Source organism: Nycticebus coucang, chromosome 1 (genome assembly GCF_027406575.1).
Source record: "Nycticebus coucang isolate mNycCou1 chromosome 1, mNycCou1.pri, whole genome shotgun sequence".
Classification (NCBI taxonomy): domain Eukaryota; kingdom Metazoa; phylum Chordata; class Mammalia; order Primates; family Lorisidae; genus Nycticebus; species Nycticebus coucang.
Window position 1 is genome coordinate 161,173,555 of NC_069780.1, and position 23,847 is coordinate 161,197,401.

Consider the following 23,847-nt stretch of genomic DNA (forward strand, 5'->3'; position numbering starts at 1 on the left):
GAGCGAGACTGTGGATTAAATGCCTAATAGAATTTCTTTTCCTCTAAATTAATAAAATTTCATCTTTCTAAAAAAAAAGTGATGGATGTTTTGTTAGGTGTTCTTTTGATTGTAAACTGTTTTTGTTTTCCTTTTAGGGTTGACAACTTTGGCTTGGGCCTTTTACTTCAGTCCAAGCAGATAAAACGTATGATCTCTTCCTATGTGGGAGAAAATGCGGAATTTGAACGACAGTACTTAGCTGGTGAATTAGAAGTAGAGCTGACACCTCAGGTGACATGATTTCTCTGCTTTTCTTTTACAATAGTAATTTACTTAAAAATTCCCTTTCCTTCCTAGAAATTTTTTTTTTTTTGTGCATGAGACAGGTAAGGAAGAGGGAATGCTATTTTGCCAAACCAAGGACTTTGTTTATAATTTACACCTGTCGATTGTCAAGGGATTAGTATTTTCTGCCAGTGTTGACTAAAAAAGGAGGTATTTGTAGTAAACATTTCTAGGCTGCAAGGTAAGATTTTAAGTTTGTCACTGTAATATCTTTTGTGTTAGAAACATGCAAAAGGACTTGCTGAAATATTTGAGAATTGTCCTAAAGATCAATTTCTATGATTTGAAGAATTAGAAATTTGTAAGTGGTTTAAAATAAATTGTAAAATAGGAACACTTTACATTATTGACTTTTTGTTACGTGGCTTGCTCAGACACATCCAGAGGATGAAGCCCTTGAAAGGAAAGGTGACTATATTACAGAGTAAGTGTTGGGATCAGAACCCAGGTTTCCAGGGGCCTGATGTTACTACAAAGGAAGCAATTACTACAACTAATATGTTAATAAGTCTCCACACATTTTCTACATCATCACTTCACTGATGGAAGGGTTTGCATAGAGAAAGGCAAACTTTGGAAGGCTTTGAGTAAAACAAGGGTCTCCAGTTGTCAGTGCTGGTCTTCCATTTTGACATATTCCACCCTCTTGTCTGCCACTGAGCCACTCTCTTTATGTCCACAGAAATGTTATTACTACTGACTTTACCAAATTGTTAATATGACACCAGTAGATAAACAACTGGATGCCCCCATAAGAGAAAAACATAATTAAATTCAGGGGGTGGGGTGGGGGAAGAGGTAAAAAGGAGGAGGGAGAGAGGAGGAGGAGGAGGGAGGAGGGAGGAGGGAGGTGAGGGGTTGGTAAACTCTCTCCTAATGGGCACAGTATAAGGGTATACAGCACACCCCCTACGTAAAGGGCTCAACCATAAGCTGGACTTTAACTAACTAATGCAAATAATGTTAAGCTAATTGTACCCTCATCTTAATCTGAAATTAAAAAGTTGCTATAATTTAATAGAGCAGAATCAAATTTTTTTTCAGCAATTAAATCATGGTGTATGTTTGTCTACATGTCTGCAGGCATGGAGGACTGTTTTAGCTGAGGTGTTAATAGTGTTTCAGTCACACCTGGTCACTGTACAGCATTGTCACACTATGCTTGGTGTTTATTCGATTTTCATTCTTTTTTCTTTTTTTTTTTTTGAGACAGAGTCTCACTATGTCGCCCTTGGTAGAGTGCTGTGCCCTCATAGCTCACAGCAACCTCAAATTCTTGGGCTTAAGCGATTCCCTTGCCTCAGCCTCCCAAGTAGCTGTGACTACAGGTGCCCACCAGAACGCCTGGCTAATTTAGAGAGGAGGTCTTACTCTGGCTCACGCTGGTCTCATACTCATGAGCTCAGGCAATCCATCCACATCGGCCTCTCAGAGTGTTAGGATTACAGGTATAAGCTACCACCTCCAGCCCTATTGCATTTTCATTTAAAGTTTTTTTGAAAAAACTAAGGTAGGGCAGTGCCTGTGGCTCAAAAAAGTGGGGCACTGGCCCCATATGCCGGAAGTGGCGGGTTCAAACCCGGCCCCGGCCAAAAACTGCAAAAAAAAGAAAAGAAAAGAAAAGAAAAAACTAAGATAGACTCTCTTAGTCTGCTTGAGTTGCTATAACAAAATAACATAGGCTGAGTGGTTATACAACAGGAATTTATTTCTCACAGTTTAAAGGCTGGAAGTTCAATGTTCTGGCTGGTTCGGTTCCTGGTGAGGGCTCTTTTCTTGGCGGGCAGATGACTGACTTCTTGCTGTGTTCTTGCAGAGCAGAGAGAGAGGAAAGGGGGAGGGAGAGAACATGCTCCTCACTCACTCACTCTCTGAGTGTCTCTTCTTATAAGAACACTAGCACATCAGACCAGGATCCCACCTTTATAAAGACTTGCTTTAACTTTAATGATCTCCTCATTGGCCCTGTCCACAAACAATCACATCAGAGATTCTGGCTTCAACATATGAATTGTAGGGAACACAGCTCAGTCCATAGTGCATACTTTTTCTCTCACATTGTGGGTTGAGATGCTGTATCCTTTGGGTTGTGGAGCTGTGGGGAATGAATCTTTCAATGTAGTCCTCCACGCATGTTACCCTTAATCTTTTATATTACTCCTGATTTTGTCAGAACGTATATACATGGGAGAGGAACTGACCTAATATTTCTTTTTTTTTTTTTTTTTGTAGAGACAGAGTCTCACCTTATCGCCCTCGGTAGAGTGCCGTGGCGTCACACAGCTCACAGCAACCTCCAAATCCTTGGGCTTAGGCGATTCTCTTGACTCAGCCTCCCAAGTAGCTGGGACTACAGGCACCCGCCACAACGCCCGGCTATTTTTTTGTTGCAGTTTGGCCAGGGCTGGGTTTGAACCCGCCACCCTGGGCATATGGGGCCAGCGCCCTACCCGCTCAGCCACAGGCACCGCCCCCTAATATTTCTTTAATGTTCATTATTTAAGCTGAAGGAGAATAGTATCTCCCTCCTTAACTTAGTGATACATAAATAAACAGTGGCTCTAGAGGCTTGTTTGTCACCCTGAGAACCGGGGAGAGAAGCATTGATTGTAGGAGTTAGGACTCCCTTCATGAGGTAGGGGTGAAGAGTGTGGTGGTATCTGTGGTGTCCCTGTCTGCAGGAATAGTCTACCTTCAGGCCCTTGCCTGATAGGATAGAGAGAAGGAATAATAAAGCATTCTAGGGGGTAGATATAAAAGTATTTTAAGGTAGACAGTATTATTATGGTTGTTTTGATGATTTAATTTTTGTGGATCTTATTAACTTCACAACACAAGGTAGAGTCATCTCTGTCCATTAGACAGAATAATCAGTTATCTGGAAGATTTTCAGTTATGCTACAAGTTATGCTTGAATGACTGACTCAGCGTCTGAAGCCTGAACTTTTAGGCCTTTCTTTGCATGAAGTATTTAAAGGTTCCATTTAAAATAGAAAATAGTTTTTGTGTTGGGTTAATATGAATACACCATCATAAATCCCTTAAACCAATGATTACTACTGATCAGCCAATTTTCTAATGAAGTAGTAAGATTGTAACAGGAGGTTTCAGTGTTAGGGAGAGTGTCAGGAATTGATTAGGGTCAGAGTTGATCCTTTAGGGAAATACGGGTGGAAGGACAATTGGGGATGAGAGAGAGCTCAGGAAACTTGGCTTGAAATCACTGGCATCTGGGAGGGAGAAAGGTCACCCAGGGAAAAGAAGAAAAAGAGAAAACACAAACTGTACTTTAGTTGTTTCTACTCTGAAATGAAATTTGAAATTGGTTTATAAAAACCCATTTACCTGCCTGTTATACTCTTTGCTTAACTTTGCCCTTTTTCTTAGGTAATTTAGTAGATAAAATATTTATGAAAATGGTTTAAAATAAATTATAAAATATGAAAAGTGTTCATATTAGTGGTAAGATTTAGGTAACAGCATCATATAGCACACAACACACAGAATTTAATTATATTCTTTAATGCATATAGCTAGGGTTTCATAATTCAGTTTTAAAAATTGATTTAAAATATTTAAAATAGACATATATAGAATGTATCAAGAGATCATTAGGCGGGTGTGGAAGCTGAAAGCATGACTATACAAATAAGCAGTTCTATTCTGAATGTGTATTCAGTGTGGATCGAGAAGGGAAGTAACTTTTTTTTTTTTTTTTTGTAGAGACAGAGTCTCACTTTATGGCCCTCGGTAGAGTGCCATGGCATCACACAGCTCACAGCAACCTCCAACTCCTGGGCTTAAGCGATTCTCTTGCCTCAGCCTCCCAAGTAGCTGGGACTACAGGCGCCGGCCACAACGCCCGGCTATTTTTTCTTTTGGTTGCAGTTTGGCCAGGGCCAGGTTTGAACCCGCCACCCTCGGTATATGGGGCCGGCGCCTTACCAAGGGAAGTAACTTTTAAGAATTGCGCTTTCAGCATTCAGTGTTCGTGAAATACACCAATACATTAACATTGAGAATGGAGAATAGAACCGTGTCTGTAAATGTTTCAATGTTGACATACACAAGTGTGCTTAGTGAGTTTTTCATGGGGTGTTGGCTACTTGCTTGCAGGGCACACTTGCAGAGAGGATTCGTGCAGGCGGGGCTGGAGTTCCTGCGTTTTACACCAGCACAGGGTATGGGACCCTGGTACAAGAAGGGGGAGCGCCCATCAAATACAACAAAGACGGCAGCGTTGCCATTGCCAGTAAGCCAAGAGAGGTAAGAAGCACCTCACTCAGTCAGCATCGGGACACCTCTCTCCACATGGGATCCTGGGTGTGCTCATGAGTTAAGTAAGCATAAAATCACCTCTGTGAGATAAAAAAGCATTCGTTTTTGTGAACATGTTAGGTAAAATTTCTAGGTAAATCTGGGCATCTGGTAGCAATTACTATCACACAGAGAAACTCGAATAAATAAGACCTTGTGATCTGTATGTAATGTACTAGTCAAGATTAGTTATCCGAACTGATATGGCAGGTTTTAACAAATACAGGAACATTTGTAACTGCTGCTTATGCTTATATAGAAAAGAGAGTTGTTTGATATGCGTGCTATTGAACTCTTCATGCTCAGGCCCTACCTAATGTGAAGACAGGAAGAACAAAATTTAGGAAATCTTAAGTTTGTCTGAAATCTTCAAAAACAGGAGATACTTATTATATAATGGAATAAATATAGAGTTCATATTACCACCTTTATATTTTGTTTCTTAGACACACTTTGAGCTTTTGACTGAATAACCTAATTTTATCAAAAGTGCTGAGCAGGATGGGGTACCGTATAGTCGGCAACTTCATGCACATATTGGAGAAGCATAGAACTCTAGGTACAGGTATTTGAGGTCCTTGGATTTGAGAAAATTTCAAAAATCGCACAGGTCAAGTTTTATTACTATATTTGTTTTAATTATTTTTCCTTTTTCCTTGTATAGATGACTTGAGAGTTAACCCAGGTTGCAGAGATGCTGAGTTCATCTCTAGGGAAGGGGACACAGTAAATCTTATCACTTCCCTACATATCTGAATGCTGCCTCTGCCCCTCCTGTTCTAAGGGGAGATAACGGGTCATTGCCCACGTCCTTCGCTGTTCAGTGTTTGTCTCCAGCTGCGTCTCCATCTGGAGCTTTGCCTTCCTGCTGAGAGTGACCTATATCGATTCAAAGCTTTTATTAACATATTTTTTTCATACTCTTTCCTGCTTTACTTTTTATTGACTAATTAAATTAAAAAGTATCTCCACAAATTAAAAGATAGGCATTTAATTATTAAACATGAATTTTAGTAGTATGATAGAAGTGTCCAGAAAAACTGGGTTAATATGATACTTTGGCAACTTGTTAGAAGTTGTAGCTTTGATTCGCCTTGGGAAAATATGATAGACTAATACTGATCCTGGGTTCATTTCTGCCTGGAGTCAAGCACACTAATTTAGTAGTTTTGTCATTTTGTCTGAATTTCCTGGGGATATGACAATTTCTTAAAGCAATTCTTAATGCTTTATTTCTTTATTTCCCACTTAGTGTGGGAAGAAGAAATAAATTAACTCTTTAATTCATTGATTTTTATTGGGGTCCTACTCTTTGCCAGGCACTGGTCTGACCACCAAGTCTCCCTGCTAGTGGAGGAAGTGACAGGGAATGAATAAGCACATTATGCTTATTATTTATTTATACTTATTTATTTATATTATGTATTATCATTATTCATTACATGTCAGTTAAGGGCAAAGAGAGTCATCAGTGACTCAACACCAGGGAGATGGTGTTCCAGATTGGGGGGCCACATAAACGTGGCTGAACAGGGGACGTTTGGTAGAGACCTGAATAAGGTAGGAGAATGAGTTGGGTGGAGATCAGAGGATTGTATTTTCATCACAAGTAAGAGGAAGTGCAAGGTCCTGAGGCAGCTACAGGTTTGCCCCTGTTTGTGGAGCAGCAGGAGGTGAGACTGAACCAGTATGTAAGGCAGAGTGGTAGGAATGGGGATTGAAGAGGGATAGGAGCCAGGTCCACAGTTTGCATCTCACTGAATGTGGTCAGAGCTAATGGAGAGTGTTAAGTAAGGGTGGGAGAGTGACAGGGTCTGAGTTGCATTTCATGGTAATGATGATCACAGCGGCTATTGAGTGGTGAGGTTGGTTTTGTTTTTTTTTTGTTTTTGAGACCAAGAGCAAAAGCAGAAAGAGAGGTTAGGTTAAAGGGCTGCTGTGTTAATCCAGGTGGGAGTGGGAGGTAGTTTAGGCTAAGATGGTAACAGTGGGCGTTTGTGGGAATGTGAGAAGTGGTTGGAATTGGGATATATGTTGATGTGCTTGGAATTGGGATATATGTTGATAGCAGAGCCAGCAGGGTTTTTTGATGAATTGGTGGTGGGGGATAAGAGAAGAATCAAGTGAGCTGTTTACTGAGATGAGCAAAGAGCTCTGTGTGGGACGTGGAGCATTTGCAATGCCCATTAGACTCCCAAGGAGATGCTCAGCAGGCTCCAGCTCAGGGGAGTATTTAGAGCCAGGACAGAGACTCTGGAGGCATCAGTGTATGTATAAACCTAAGGAAATGGGAAACAGTGACTAGTAATAAAAGAGGAATCTCCCCACTCCCAGTCTACTGATTTGGAAAAGAAGGGAAGTTTTCAAAAGGAGGGAATGACCACCTGAGGAGGAGTAATCAACTATGTGTGAAGAGGTCGTGTAATATTAGGACTGGAATATTGGCCATTGGATTCAACAAAAATGCAAGTCACTGGTAACCTTAAGGATTTTTTTTTTTTTTTTCTGGAATGAAAAAAAGGAAAATCTGATTAGAGTGGATTCAAAAAAGAACCAAAAAGGAGGAAGTGGTGACTATGTAACATGATTCTTTCAAGTATAATAGCTAGTTTGACAAAATCAGGTGCTTCCATGTTTCAGAATAGTTCACCCTCAGCAGCAGCTGGTGGGTAGACCCTCAGGAAATTACATTATTAGGATATAAGAGAAAAGCCAGTTTCCTGAGTCTACCCTGTATTAGCATATATTTATTCCAGTTTCCTAGATATGTGTGTAAAACAATCAGCTAGTATTTAGTGATGATTTTGAAATACATAAGCCACTTAAAAAATACTTTTGAAAATTGATATGCAGCTTAGACATATCTTACGTATAATTTTTCTGAGTTCATGTTAATCAGATCCTCATTCATCAGTGATTTCCTAAATGAGTTAATCTTTCCTAGCGGGAAACTTGGATAATATTCTTAAAGAAGCTTTTCTTCTTTTTAGCCTCCTTTTATTCCTCCTTTCTCTCTCTTTTTTTTTTTTTTTTTACAAGAAGCTTTCCTTCAACAAAGGATTTCTGTTTTAAGCCACAAGTAAATACCAAAACGTTCTCCAAAGGCTTTCCATAAGGTGCACTGCATGGTCTGTCCACTAGGGGATGCGGTAGGACTGAGAATGGAGTTCTGCCCTCAGCCGGGTGACGGACTGCGGCAACGGACGTTGTTTCCTTTTTCTTGTTTTCATTCCCAGAGATGAATCCGCAAGAGGAAAAAAGGAACACAATGCCAAGCCATAGGTTTGCTTTATGTCCTTAACCCCCCAATTCATAGAATGAATAGCCAATAAATATAAGCAAAAATCAATAGCATTCCATTAGACCAGTGATGTAAGAAGAGAAGATAGAATAAGGTAAAATGTAACATTTATAGCAGCAGCAGCAACCAGGACGCACTGGTAAATAAACCTGAGGGAAAAGATATAAAGGTTCTGTGGAGAAAAGGATTTAACTATTGAAGGAGGTCTAAGGAAATTTCCAGTAAGTGCGGGTATGTCTTGTGCTCCAGGGTAGGAAGAAATGGCATGTCAGTTTCCTCCAAAATAATCTGATTATATGAATCCCACTTAAAACTTCAATAGGTGATTATAAGTCACAGATTAAGGAGACATGAATGGATTTTTGTAACTTTTATGCGTGAAAATGGTATATAGGCCATTTTATGCATATTGTTTTTTCTCAGGTGAAAGGAAAGAGAGACCATTTTTTTATGTTTAAAATATGACCTATACACACAAATAGTGAAATGAATATTAGCACACATAGTCTGTCCTCTAGGCTTGTAGAACTTTTTCAGTTTCTTAAGTGCACCAAACTTTTTCTTGACACTGGGCCTTTTTGCACATCTGTTCCCTTAGCTCCCTGTGACCCTTTGAACTAAGCCTTAGTTGCCTAACACTGTTTCTCCTTAAAACCTCTGAGGTTCTTTGCCCTCTGAGAAACCTCCTCTCACTAGGGTTGGATCGCTGTTATTTGCCTCTGTTAGAGTGCCTACCATAAGCAAACAAGACCTGTGCAAACGCCTGATGGTGCTTTCTTTATCCCCTGCAGGTGAGGGAGTTCAATGGCCAGCACTTTATACTGGAAGAAGCGATTACAGGGGATTTTGCTTTGGTGAAAGCCTGGAAGGCAGACCGAGCAGGAAATGTGATTTTCAGGTACTGAGACGGTTTAAAAAATTTTTAATTTAATGCATGTTAGTGACTTTATATTTCCTGAATTATGATTATAAGAAAGGGTATCAGAGTGAGTCTTCCATTTAAAAATTCATTTTAGAAATGGCTTAAGATCATACACACCCACATGTACATGCACATATGATGTGTGTGTGCTCAGGTTTGCTGTTGTTAATCAGTCTTGCTGGTATAGTGTACTTGTGGGAGTCTGCTCGGATAGGCCATTGTCCTTGTTGCTCTGCTTGTTAAATATTTAAATCTATGTACTCGTTTTTTTTTTTTTTTGAGACAGAGTCTCATTTTGTCACCCTTGGTAGGGTGTTGTGGCATCACAGCTCACAGCAACCTCAAACTCTTGGGCTCAAGTGATCCTCTTGCCTCAGCCTCCCAAGTAGCTGGGACTATAGGCGCCTGCCACAGTGCCCAGCTATTTTTTTGTTGCAGTTGTCATTGTTGATTTTAACTGGCCCTGGCTGGGTTTGAACTTACCAGCCTCAGTATAAGTGGCTGACACCCTACCTATGGAGGCTATGGGTGCCTCCATTAGCCAGTTTTTTTAAGTACAACTAATTTTGGCAATTACAGAAGACATTTTACATTATCTCTTTGTGTAATGTTTGCAAATGCCTAGTTGCTTTTTAAAAAAGATTCATGATATTATATACTATCAAATGGGAATTATTTAAAATATTTCCATGAGTTCATGCTGAGCTCCACTACCTGGAGCTCTGGCATCTAAAGACTGCACAAGGGCTATTCTTAGCACCTGCTAATTTATGACAGTGGTTGTTGAACTTTGGTGTGAAATGAAAGCTTTCATTACCAGTGCTCCAGTGACTAAGGACTATTTTCACATTTAATGGGACAACTTGTTCAGAACTTTGTCTAGGATGATGTTAAAGTGGGAGAGCCTGGGACTTTGAATACTCTGCCGTTAGAGTTTTTGATCCTTGGATGTCTGGTGGAATCCAACTCAGCACCTTGTGAAAATTCATGAGGACTTCTCTTTCAAGGACACTTTCTATCCTTATGTCCATCCTTGAATCCAAGCAAAGGAAAATTGGTGGCCTAAAAGAGTAGTAAAATATAGCTATGACTTAACTTCTTTCTACTGAAGAAATTCTTCTATCAATATACACTCCCAGAAACAAAAAGACATTTTAATTTTTATGGTTAGGGAAAATGTATTAATTAATTCTGTAATGGAAAAGTATCAGAAAATTACCACTTTCTTAAAATTTTTACATCTCAGGGTTTGATGTGGGTGTTATACTTTCAAAAATTTCATCAGAAAATGGTTCTCCAGAATGATCTTTGTAGGTAACTCACAAATAACCAATGAATGTTTCTTTTGATTTCAGCAATAGGCTTTTCTTTAATAGAGAATATAATTACTATGCCTTTTCATGTGAAGTACTTGCTACTGTTCCTTTCTTAATATTTTAATGAGAACAAATTGTTAAGTGAAATATTTAACCATAAAAACAAAGTAGTGTATCAGTTAAAAGATTAAGGGAAACTCACTTTTAAGTTCGGTAGATTTTTTTTTTTTGCAGTTTTTGGCCCGGGCCAGATTTGAACCCACCACCTCTGGTTTATGGGGCCGGTGCACTACTCCATTGAGCCACAGGCGCTTCTCCTAAGTTCGGTAGATTTATTACCCTTTTTTTTTTTTTTTTTTTTTTTTTTTAAATGTATAGCTGTATGTCGACCATGAAAAATAGTCCCTCTTTCCTCAACCATGTAAAAAAAAAAACCTATATAAATTGAATGAAATGACTATCATTTTTTAAAAATTTGTGAGATAGTTTTAAAACTTCGTTAATGGGAAATCCCCTTTCTAGAAGATTCTTTTTTTTTTTTTTGTAGAGACAGAGTCTCACTTTATGGCCCTCGGTAGAGTGCCGTGGCCTCACACAGCTCACAGCAACCTCCAACTCCTGGGCTTAAGCGATTCTCTTGCCTCAACCTCCCAAGTAGCTGGGACTACAGGCGCCCGCCACAACGCCCAGCTATTTTTTGGTTGCAGTTTGGCCGGGGCCGGGCTTGAACCTGCCACCCTTGGTATATGGGGCTGGCGCCTTACCAACTGAGCCACAGGCGCCGCCCTAGAAGATTCTTAGATTCTCATTTTGTAGAAAATCTTCTAAGCTATACAGTTTTTTAAATCTATACAATGTTAAAGCCATGTAAGAGATGCTTCTTATTTTTTGTCATCTTTTGAATTTCTTATTTCTCTACCCCGATATAGGAAAAGTGCAAGAAATTTCAATTTGCCGATGTGCAAAGCTGCGGAAGTAACAGTGGTAGAGGTAAGAGAAGAGGTTATTTCTGAATTTCTAGTGTTAACTTTTTAACTTGATGTCATGTGTTCATTCAAGAAAAAGTATATTAGTTCAATTGTTTCCTGGAGAGCAAACAATGACAGCTTTTTCTTTGTTTTGGAAATGGAATAATTCTATTTAAATATATAATAGCTAAAGTTTTGCTGCAGTGCCAGCTTTCTGGTTAGCTAGGGTCTCACCACAATGCTCTCTGGAAATCCAGCCATGGGACCCACTTACAAAAGTCCTTTGGTCTTTGAATGAAATAGACCTTCTGGGTGAAATCCCAAGTTGAGTTTATGTATATAGAATACCAGGAAAATAATATACTCTGTCAAGAGAAGTTCATTGTTTTCCTGTGGTAGACACTGAATTCTTTAAGGGAGGAGAATAGTACAAATAATTGCTTTGATGTTCCATTCAGAGCAGTTGAATTCAGGCACTGACAGTCCTTTGGGCATCTCAGTGTTTGGAGAGGCTTGAATAATGCTATGGCCTTCCCAGAGTTGGAGCCCTGGTGCGGAAGTAGGTACTTCTATAAAAACCCTGCCCTTTTTGTTATACATATTTTAACCTCAGAGACTTCAAATGATTTTTAAATCGAGGCTTTGAGAATCATCTTGGAACCAAAATTTCATGTGAGTTTGTGGTAGCTATCCCTTGGGGGTGCTTTATAGAACCCCCTCGTTAGAATCTGAAAGTGAGAATATGCATTCCTGAGTTTTCATGTACTGTATGTGGTGTCTTTTGATTCATCAGTATCAAGGTATCGTTTCAACAGGCAACTATTCCTTCATGGAATAGTGCAATAGTGTTCTATTCCACTCTTGGAAAGTAAAGAGTATTTTTTTTTTTGAGACAGAGTCTCACTATGTTGCCCTCGGTAGAGTGCTGTGGCGTTACAGCTCACAGCAACCTCAAACTCTTGGGCGGCGTTACAGCTCACAGCAACCTCAAACTCTTGGGCTTCAGTGATTCTCTTGCCTCAGCCTCCCTAGTAGCTTGGATTACAGGCACCCGCCACAATGCTCGGCTATTTTTTTGTTGTAGTTGTCATTGTTGTTTAGCTGGCCTGGGCTGGGTTCGAACCCTCCAGCCTCATTGTATGTGGCCAGCACCCTACCCATTGAGCTATAGGCACTGTCCAAGAGTATTATTTTTAAAGTGCTGGGGGATGTGCTACTTGCAACCTAGGCATGGTGGTTTCTTTTGCAAGGCCTCTAGTATATTTTCTGCATTTAAAATGGATAATGTGGATGATGTGGTTTATTCTTTCTGTGTAATCTGTTTTTTATTTATTGAATAATCTTTAACGGCTTATCCGTGGCATACATCTGTAGCATTACTGAAGAAAGGCCTATACCATAGCTTGAAATAACCAATAGTTTATTTTTGTACTTTGTAAAACTGCCAGAAACCAATATTTATTCCCTGATAACAGAAGGGGCACTATGCATTATCCTGGGTGAAGTTTCTAAATGTTTTTTCCCTATCATAGGCTGGTTCTTTTCACCCAAACTGATTTCCTACAAGAGCATTGCAGTGTCCAGGGATTGTCGATATTAGGAAAGAGAGGCTCTTTTAGGCATTAGGGGAAAGCAAATCCTCTAACCGAACCTGCAAATATAATAAAGATTGTCCTTCCCTGTCCTGGAATAGAAATCTCCTGATCTATCACTGAACTTTTTCCTGGTGGGCCAGAAGCACACCAGGACCCCTTTCAATGCAGGGCTGCAGGTAGCCACTCCCAGCTGACTGCACTGGCCAGTATGGCGGCCACAAGCCATATGTAACTTTTAAAATTTAAGTTAATTAAAATTAAATAACATGCCAATTCATTTCCCAGCTGTGCTAGTCTTATTTCAAGCAGTCACTAGCTACATGTGGTTAGTGACTACTGTGTTGATCTGCATAGGTACAGAACGTTATCATTTCAGGTAGTTTTATTGTGCAGAGATCAGGAAGAAATCTATGTTATTCTAGTATAGGAAAATGAGCAGAACAGCTGTTTGGACAAAGGATTATTGTAAGTACACCATCTTTGCATGCTCATGGTACAAGAGTTCCATATGCCATAGGTTGAGTTCTAAGAACTGCATTCTCGGGCGGTGCCTGTGGCTCATTCGGTAAGGCGCCGGCCCCATATACCGAGGGTGGCGGGTTCAAACCCGGCCCCGGCTGAACTGCAACCAAAAAATAGCCGGGCGTTGTGGCGGGCGCCTGTAGTCCCAGCTACTCAGGAGGCTGAGGCAGGAGAATCGCTGAAGCCCAGGAGTTGGAGGTTGCTGTGAGCTGTGTGATGCCACGGCACTCTACCAAGGGCCGTAAAGTGAGACTCTGTCTCTACAAAAAAAAAAAAAAAAAAAAAGAACTGCATTCTCAAAAGTGGGAAATAATTTGGCATCGGGGATGGTACCTACACTGGGCATTTTCTGATACGAAAACTCTTTGACTTTATGGCTTTGGTATTCTTTTGCATCTAGGGAGTCTCCTGGGTCTCTGGCTCCCTTGTTCTGTGTTGTGTTGTCTGCATGCCATTTCCTGCATTGGCCTCCGAGGTTCTGATTCTTTTCTTCTAGCCCTATATTGCTTTATTTTATGGTGGTCCCAGTGGGATAGGTGATTATCAGCTGGTTTCTCAAGTGCAGCATTTAAGAGAAATCTTCAGAGATCATTAAATTATCTGTGTATTCTTCTGCTTGCTAAATACTAATAATGGTATCTACCACGAATCAGTGTTTATTATGTAGAATAATAATAATGCTTTATTGTGCATTACCATTATTTAATTCTTATAACAGACCTGTGAGGTAGGAACCATAATTATCCTTAGTTTTCAGATGAAAAGGCCCAGGGAGGTTAAGGGATATACCCACTGTCACACAACCAGGTAGAACAGGATAGAACTATGGAGAAACTGATTCCAGGTGTCTGCTTTTTTCCGTTACATCATGAAATGCTTCCGTATCATCAATAAATGATGACATTTCAAATTCTTGAAAGATACTGAACCTACAGAGGTAGTCCTTTTCAATGGTAACTATTAGAATCAAGAAGATATGTTTTTTTCTCAATTTATGTTTCTATCCCAGGCCTTCCTCACCAGTTATTCTGATAGTCTTTTTTCTTCTGGTGCCATCAGCCCTAGAGATGGCCCTGAGGAAGGTGTCATCCTGTGATCAGTAGCCCTGTGGATTCATTTCCTGGATTCTGTTCATTCTGTTTTCCAGCTACTTTGATCCTGTCAGCTTTTCACCCAGTTCCCTAAACATGGTGACTGAATGTCTGTTCTCGGACTGTAGTATCTTAAGCAGTGGAAACTATCATAGGAACTTCATCCTATATTTTGAACAAAGGTTATTTATTTTCTTTTTTTAGCACTCTTTCAGCTCATTTTCTTTCTCTTTGGCTTGTCGAATCTGGGTTAATGCGCGTCTTCTGAAGCTCTGTGCCAGCGTCTTCCCACTGCACAGGGCTGTGTGTTTCCAACCTGTCTCCTTGTTTATTTGCATTTAGCTTGGGTTTTAAGGAGGGTAGAAGTATAAATATCTAAAATATTAAGGATACTAACTTCAGGCATCTTAAATTTTTTTAAAATTTAAAATCAGTGTGGCAAAGGAGCATCTAAGCTGCCTCTTGCTTTTTAAATTTCTTCTTTAATTATGTAGTAATTAATTTATAATAAGTGTTTTATGTGAAGAAGGAAAGCAGTATGTTATCCTGGATTAAAAAGAGAAAAATCACGTTTTCCCTTGATTTTCATTATTTCTAGTCTCTGTAAAGGGGGAACATGAGTCATTTTTGTTTTTTTGTTTGTTTTTGAGACAGAGTCTCACTTTGTCCCTCTGGGTGGAGCGCTGTGGCTTCATCAGAGCTCACAGCAGCCTCAAACTCTTGGGCTTGAACAATCCTCTTGCATCAACCTCCCGAGTATCTCGAACTACAGGTGTGTGCCTTTACACCTGGCCGGTTTTTCTATTTTTAATAGAGATGAGGTCTCACTCTTGCTCACACTGGTCTCGAATTCCTGAGCTCAAGTAATCCAGCCTTGAGAGTTCTAGGATTATAGGCATGAGCCACCATGCCTGGCCATAAAGGTTGTCCTTTTTGGAAAAGCTTTTTCTCACTAGATGTGTTCTAAGCAAACTTATGAGTTATACAAAACCAAAGTGGTGATCTATTATGTCTCTTTTTAGTAAAAACAATGTGAATATTATATTCATTTTTCTTAAAACTTGCAGCCGTGTGTACGGTCCTGCCCAAAGTTATGACACAGTCAATGTTGAATATGCCTTTCTCCCCATTTTATGGAATTGGGGAGTTACTTGGGAAAAATAGTACACGTGGGTGCACATGTTGGCACGCATGCCAGAGAGAGGTTTCTCTTTTTAGTCTAGACAGTGTTATTTCTGGGCCTCCTTCTCTTTGAGTGGGTGAAGTCTTCCCCTGATAAACTTCACAAGTTTAAGTGTAGAACCAGCTGGGGAATGACTCTTGGGTGTTGTGGTGCACGTGTGTAACAAGGAGCAGGGAGGACTGTTGAGTCTTCTGAAGGGAATTTGTTTGACTGTTTCTCAGGTGGAGTGTTGTCTCGTCAGCCTGTCAGCTGCCCACGAGGCAGTCTCGGTCTCCTGTGTACACATCCCACTGCCCTGGGTTTCCTTGGGAAGTGGCCTGTTTCTACCTTTTTTTTTTTTAAAGGAGCTTATAATAGAAAGCCTAGGGGGAGGAATAGGAATGCTTCACTCAGGAGCCTGTTGGTGCTTTGTCTCCTGCAAACAGCTTGGCACACGTGCTGTCAGGAAAGGTCGTCTGACTCAGCCACAGAAGGCTGCTGAGGCTGCCTGGGACTGAAATAACCTGGTTCAGTTTTCTTTGTGCTGTCAGGTTTATGAAGGGACTGGTGCTATAAGACAGCAAAGGTTTACATAAGGTTCTTTCAACTATTTAAGCTACCTTCATCATTTGGTTAAAATCAGAATATTTATTATTAGGACTTAAATAAAATGATTATATTTGCATTATGGCATACTTGTGTTTATTTATTTATTTTTGAGACAGAGACTCCCTCTGGGTAGAGTGCCATGGTGTCATAGCTCACAGCAACCACAAACTCTTGGGCTCAAGTGATCCTCTTGCCTAAGCCTCCCGAATAGCTGGGACTATAGGCACCCGCCACGACGCCTACTAGTTTTTCTATTTTTTTTTTTTTTTTTGTAGAGACAGAGTCTTGCTGTACCACCCTCGGGTAGAGTGCCGTGGCGTCACACGGCTCACAGCAACCTCTAACTCTTGGGCTTACGCGATTCTCTTGCGTCAGCCTCCCGAGTAGCTGGGACTACAGGCGCCCGCCACAACGCCCGGCTATAGTTTTTCTTTTAGTAGAAATGGGGTCTTACTCTTGCTCAAGCTGATCTTGAACTCCTGAGGTCAGCTGACCGAGCTGCTTGGTCCTCCTGGAGTGCTAGGATTACAGGTGTGAGCCATCGTGCCTGGCTTGTATACATTTATGTAGATATTTGCCCATGAAAGCATTGGCTAGATTATATGGTGTCTGATGCACACAAATATTATTTACATGTAGCCTGTATGGCTTATGAAGCATCATAATGAATGGAACACCTGTGAACCAGCTCAATGCACGGGTTACTAGAGGGTTCCTCATGCTCCTTTCTTTCCTCCTGTCTCCCCACCAGAGATAATCACTGTCAGGAAGACAGTGTTCATAAGTCTTTTGCTTTAACAAATAAATTCTAGGTATGGACATATGGAAAATTATTTTCCAAAGTGAAATCCTAAGAGCCAGGCTTTGGGGACTGTGACTTCTGAGTTCCGTACCAGTGCCTGGCTCATGATATCTCTCTTTCAGAGATTAAGCAGAGGGGAAAGATCAAGGTATGTCTGCCATCCTGCCGAGCAGATGTGTTGTCTCTGGTTGTTGGGGGAGGAAAGGTGAAGATTGCAGTGCAACTGACAGTACAAACTTCTGTTTGTAAAGTTCGTTATGAAGGAGGATGAGCATACACAGCAGTAAGCAGAGGACTCAGCTCCGGGACTTTCCAACAACTGTCGTTCCTGCCCCATCCACATCCCCATCTCCTCACCTTCTCCCTCCTCCTGTATTATTTTAAAATAAGCACCAGATATATTGTGATGACATTTTAACAAAAGTTCACTGATACTTAGAAATTCAAGTATACCAGGGAGGGTTTTTTCTTGATTCTGAAGATACAGCATCAAAGCAGAAGAATCTCTTCCCTCATACAGTCCTGATGGTCTTGACAATAGAATAAACACGTAAAATGTATTGATAAATGTTAAGGAAAAAAATAAACATAGAAAGGGATGTGAAATGTCAGGGAAAGAAATCGAAATTGTAGATAGGGTGGTAAAAGTGAAAGTCCTCAGTGAAATGACTTCTGAGTGAGGAGCTGGAGAAGTGAGGAGACTGATGGATCTGCAGCTGAGGGGTCTGGCGGCAGGAATAGCACACCCGGAGCCCCGAGGTGGAGCACGGTCTCCTCTCCGAAGTGCAGATCAGAGGCTGAGGAGTCTTATGTGAGAGTAGCTTTCTTGAGAGTAATGGCAATCTCTTCTTCCAAGGATGTGTGGCATATGATTTCTATTTTTAGTGCATTTTATAATAGTTCCCAAGACACGATTAGTCCTAAATCTGATGTTAAAACTCTGAGGTAAATGGAGAATGTGATTTTGAAGTTGGAGTCTCCTAGCGTCTGTGACTCTCTGGCCTTGTTGGCAGAACTTTGTGCTGATACCATCTCATGAATTTTCTTAGCAAAAATGATCAGACTGATTGTTATTTCACTTTGCAGTGGAAGGTGGGAACATAGTGGATTTTAACCAAGTGACTTAATCACTTCAGTGGATCTTATGAACATTTAATATCCATTAAGCAGGCCAATTGTGTATCAGTGTTTTAGTTGAGACTTTGGCTATCTTGCTTCTTGCTTTAGTGAAAATGTAAATACCCAAGGCATAATTTCTTTCCTCTTATGTTTCATTTATTCCTAATCTTTATATTGCTGATGGCTCATAATAAACAGTTTTGAAATCAGTAGACTTCGTAATGTTTTCAAGAGGCAATAAAACAAAAATAAAATTGGTATCAATAGCTAAAAAATTGAAGCTTCCAGCCATAGAAGACAAATAATTCTAACCATGTTGAAAAACTTCATTTGACAGACCCAGTTTCAAATACACACACCCATAAACAGGTGACTACTGCTGAAACCTATGCGTGGTTCATTGATGCACAGATATCTCGGATTGACACATGGAGACATGATATTTATGAGGACCTGGCTGAAATGTCAAATTTGACATCCGCTGGGTGAAGCTTCATATGCTAAATGCCTTTCACTGCGCTTTAGCATTTACCCAGTAAAACTTTTCAATACAGTAAGGCCAGAAAAAACCAGTTTATCCCAAATTCTTGAATCTACCCACATGGGGCAGTTCAGAGGAACACCTGACACAAGTTCTTTAACAACAGAAAAGTAGGGCAGAAAGCTATTAGGTGCAACTTAATAGGAAAGAAGGTGCACCTTTCTCCCGCCAGCCTTTCACGAGCCTTGAGAAGCCTGGGTCTGAAGGCAGAATACTTTCTGAAATGTTCAGTTTGAGATGGATGTGGTAAGTGATGGTTATTGGTCCCAGCGTTGATTTTGAAATCTGATAAATTATATAATATCGCCAATTTGGATTTATTTTCCTTATGGTTTTTCCGTTGTACAATTTTATTCATGCTTTTAGAAATATCTGTAAATCCTTTCTTTTTTTTTTTTTGTTTTTTGGCCAGGGCTAGGTTTGAACCTGCCACCTCTGGCATATGGGACTGGCGCCCTACTCCTTGAGCCACAGGTGCCGCCCTTTTAGAGACTGGGTCTCCCTCTTTTTTTTTTTTTTTTGTAGAGACAGAGTCTCACTTTACCGCCCTCCACAATGCCCGGCTATTTTTTTGTTGTTGCAGTTTGGCCGGGGCTGGGTTTGAACCCACCACCCTTGGCATATGGGGCCGGCGCCCTACTCACTGAGCCACAGGCGCCGCCCTGAAATATCTGTAAATCCTATGCTACAAATTTAGCCCAGTATAGAACGCTTTGACAGAAAAGATGATAATATCCTACCATAACTACACTAAATGAACTCATTGATTCTACTTGCTTCAAAGTAACGAAGTACTTAAAAGACAACTCATTCATTTCCTTAAGTGTTCATGAAATGCTAGATTGATTTGAAAATATTTAGATGCTAATAAAGATGTATTTAATTGACATGTTGTAGTTGAATAGTTTGGTAAAACAACCTCAGTAACAGAATTCCTGTCATGTTAATATTTGCTGTTTCTACCATGGAAGCAGTAAATATAAAAGTATGGACTTGGTGGATGCCCAGTGTTAACATACTGCATTTTTTTTTACATACTCTTGTAGATTATGAAACATAATTCTTAGCCTAATGGCCATTTACACCCAAAAGAATAGCAGAATAGAAATACAGTTTATTGATGATAAAAATATATTAAACAAAGTGCTAATCTTGACATTTTATATCTTGTTGCTTGGTAACAATGCTGCAGCTATGTGAGAGAGTTCCATTATCTCAGGTACAATGGACTCTATCGCATTGTAGGGTAGAAATACCAATTACAGCAAATCATTTGTATGCCATTATCCTCACAAAATTTTGGTGCTATTTCTTATTGTTAGCGCAGAGATCCAAAAGAAAGTCATTTTAATGATATACCCTCCTTTTTTTGATGGATTGGTGAATTTTATTCTACCTATTTTGGGCTTTTTGACTTTGTATCTCTGTAATTTTTGAGGCTTCACACATTTGTGAATTATCAACCTGCACTATATAAATGTAGGCTTTCAAGTGTCTTTATAAATATGCACCTTGTAAGTGATTCTTCATTAGTATTTTTTTTTTTTTTTTTTTGAGACAGAGTCTCACTTTGTTCCCCTCAGTAAAGTGCTGTGGCATCATAGCTCACAACAACTTCAAACTCTTGGACTCCAGCAATCCTTTTACCTCAGCCTCCTGAGTAGCTGGGACTACAGCACTCACCACAATGCCTGGCCATATATTTTTTTAAAGATAGGGTCTCACTTTGCTCAGGCTGTTGTCGAATTCACGAGCTCAGGCAACCCACCCGCCTCAGCCTCCTAGAGTGCTAGAGTTGCAGGCATGAGCTCCGTGCCTGGCCACTTCATTAGTTCTTACTGAGCATCTTTTCTTTTTGATTACTTAGTGGAGAAAAAATGGGGAGTAATTTTTGCCTCACGAACAACAGCTAAGGCATATTCCTCATCCTTCTCTGATATAGAAATTTACTAATCTTAGTGTCTACCTTAGGAGATCAGTGGAAGGAAGCCTTTTGAACTAGTGTGGTTTGTTTTAACTTACAGGCCAATTCATGATATATATAACTATATTTTTTCTCTATATTATTAGTTGCTAATTATTATTTACAACAGGGGCTGACAAAATACAGCCTGTGGACTGTTTTTATACTGTCTAAGAATGAAGAATGCTTTTATATTTTCAAAAGTTGTTTTAAAAAAAGTTTGTAACAGACAGAATATAGCCTTCAACGCCTAAAATATTATCTCATCCTTTACAAAAAAATGTTTGCGAACCCTGATTTACAGCATCATTTCCATTTCTGTAGTATGGGTATAGTAAATCATTTAATATTATTTCTTAAAGGACCAATGAATTTAAGTAGAACTGAAATAAAATAATGATAACTGGCTTAGAGAGAATCAATGAAAAGCTAAATGGAATAATATAAATTTGTGTCGATGTAGTGAAAATGACTGTGCAATTTGGTAAGCCTGCTTTTGGGGCAATTGTAAAGAGAAGATTATGTACAGCAATTGGTTTATCTAGCCCTAGCTGCTAACCTTTGTCAATAAGATGACCTTAATATGGTATAGTTACCTATCAGTAGCCTTGTTTTACTGTAGAAGCATCTTGCCATATCTTGTCTATTTGACTTACCTCATGGTTGAGGGCCAGTTTCTTGCTTGTACAAGTGCACACTCAGACCTGAGTGGTGGAATATTGGTGAGAGGGTGATGGCATTGAGAGGTAGATACAGTGTCTTGGTAGTGGAATTTATCTGACTTGCTCATACCTGGGATGGGGAATGCTAGACTAGAGGAAAGATAGAAGTTAAAATGACTCTTACACCTGGATTGAGCAATGATGTGTCGCTTACTGAGAGATGGGGAAACCTGGCAGGAACAGATTGGGGAAGGCGGGGGTGGGGAACCAAGAGTTTGACGAGGGTTGATTGTCTTTCTGGACATTCCAGTGGTGGTGGTGCAAGTGCAGATAGATGGACATGCATGTGCCATGCTCAGAAGAAAGGTCTGGAAGGGAGTTACACATTGGCAATAATCCATATATATTTGATGATTCAGGATTATGGAATGAAAAAGACTAGGGAAAGAAGTCCTGAGACTAGGTTCTGAAGAGTCTCATTATATCATTATATTTTCTTTGTCTTTTTTTCGTGGCCAGAATCTGAGATTAAGAATTACCTTTGCCTCTCCCTAGCTTTGTGACCTTGGACAAACAACTTTAAAACACCAGCATCTTTATAGCATTTCCTGTTTATTTGCTTATTTTGTGGGTCTATTTTGAGCCTCAGTAGGGTAGAGCATTTGAGTGTGTTTTCTAAAGCTTTAGAGTGCTATATTCCCATCTTGATCCCTCCTGCTGCTTTGGCTAATAAACTTCAGATGACTGCAGTTGTTCTCACTGACCCAGTGATAATGACTGTTGAACTGTACTCTGCCTGGCAGTTGGCCAGTCACACCCTCCATATCCTTTCTCTGCAATCCAGAGTGCTCGAGATCCAAGAAAATGAAAATTCCATAATTCTCCAATGTATAAAACCTTAGTGCATTATCAAAAAACTATGCTAACATGTTTTAAAGATATTGTTCTAATATGTGATAAATTATCTAATATTAATGGTCTGTAGCACTGGCCTAGACAAAGAATTTATGAGTAAGACTCCAAAAGCAAATGAAACAAAACCAAAAATAGACAAATGATAATTAAACAAAAAAGCTTCTACACAGAAGCAAAAGAAATAACCAAAAGAGTAAATAGACAACCTACAGAATAGGAGAGAATATTTGCAAACTGTGTATCTGACAAAGGACTAATAAAGTAAAAAATGTTCAACATCTCTAATCATCAGAGAAATGCAAAGTAAAACCACAGTGAGATACAAGTCTACTCCAGTTAGAATGGCCATGATTAAAAAGTCAAACAATTAAAAAGTGCTGATGCAGTGAAAAGGGAACACTTACAAACTGTTGTTGGGATTGTAGGTTAGTACAGAATCTGTGGAGATTTGTCAGAGAACTAAAGGTAGATATACCATTTGTTTCTGTGATCCCATTACTGGCTATCCACCCAAAGGAAATAAAATTATTATATCCAAGAGATACCTGTACGTCTGTGTCTATCATAGCACATAGCACAGAGCACAAAGATATAGAATAAAGACAATGTGTATATACATACCATGGAGTACTTCACAGCCGTAAGAAAGAATAAAATAGCATCTTTTGCAGCAACTTGATTGGAACCAGAGGCCATTATCCTAAGTGAAGTAACTTAGGAGCAGAGAAATGAATGCTGTGTGTTTTCATTTATGCATGGGAGCTAAGCTACGGCTAAACAAGGACACACAATGGTATAATGGACACTGGAGACTCAAAAGATGAGATGGTGGGAGAGGGCAAGGGATGGAAAATTACCTATGGGGTTCATAGATAATTACCTATGGGGTTCATAGATAATTACCTATGGGGTTCATGTGATAGATAAAACAGCCCAGACGTCACCACTATACAATATACACGTAACAGAATTCCATGTCTACCCCCTAGTTATATAAGGGAGAAAAATATGAAGGGAGAAATAAGGGAGAAAAATATGAAGCCCATCAGAATCAACTTAAATATGTTGATAACCTCAAATCAACCAAAAGCTATGGTTCTCAAAGGAGACTATACTGGACACCTTGGAGACAGAAAGGTTCTTACAAATCTTTCATTTTATCATCTTGAGTTGCACATACTCAAAAATTGACCTCTGTTTGTCCTAATAGTTTAAGTAGAGCATTAGTTAATGATCTTTTTTATTTCTTTTTATACTTTCAAAAGATTCAGATAATATGATTTGGGATGAAATTAAAATTTGTTCCCTGATAAAACGTGCTTATGGTGAACATCATGACTTTTTTTAATGTTTATTTGGCCCATGATTCTGCTGGCTAGAAAGTCTGTGGTTGGGCAGCTGCCTCTGGCGAGGACTTCATGCTACTCCCACTCATAGTGGAAAGTGGCAGGGAGGTGGGCATGAGCAAAAAGCCCACGTGTAAGAGAGGAAGGAAGAGCCACCTAGGCTTCTTAATGAGTGACCTCTGTTACTCTTTTGGGTGCAAGAGAAACAAATGAATAAAGAGAGCCTCAGATATTCATTGATTTATGTTCAACTGTGGACTTGCCACTGCCTTCCCACATCAGAGGGACTAAGGTTCCAAAAATAGATACTTTCTGTATTTCCTTAGGATGGAGCTTACTGTTAATACATATAAATAAATAGTATGTAAG

At 39.7% G+C, this 23,847-nt stretch overlaps 1 protein-coding gene across 1 annotated transcript in view; it reads left to right on the forward strand.

The window, feature by feature from the left end:
* Positions 1-23,847, forward strand: part of OXCT1 (3-oxoacid CoA-transferase 1) — a 189,855-nt gene that overhangs the window by 38,315 nt on the left and 127,693 nt on the right. Inside the window, exons 4-7 of the mRNA XM_053591594.1 lie at positions 138-273; positions 4,444-4,593; positions 8,737-8,843; positions 11,113-11,173. Of these exons, the coding sequence (XP_053447569.1) occupies positions 138-273; positions 4,444-4,593; positions 8,737-8,843; positions 11,113-11,173 (454 nt within the window). The remainder of the gene's footprint in view (positions 1-137; positions 274-4,443; positions 4,594-8,736; positions 8,844-11,112; positions 11,174-23,847) is intronic.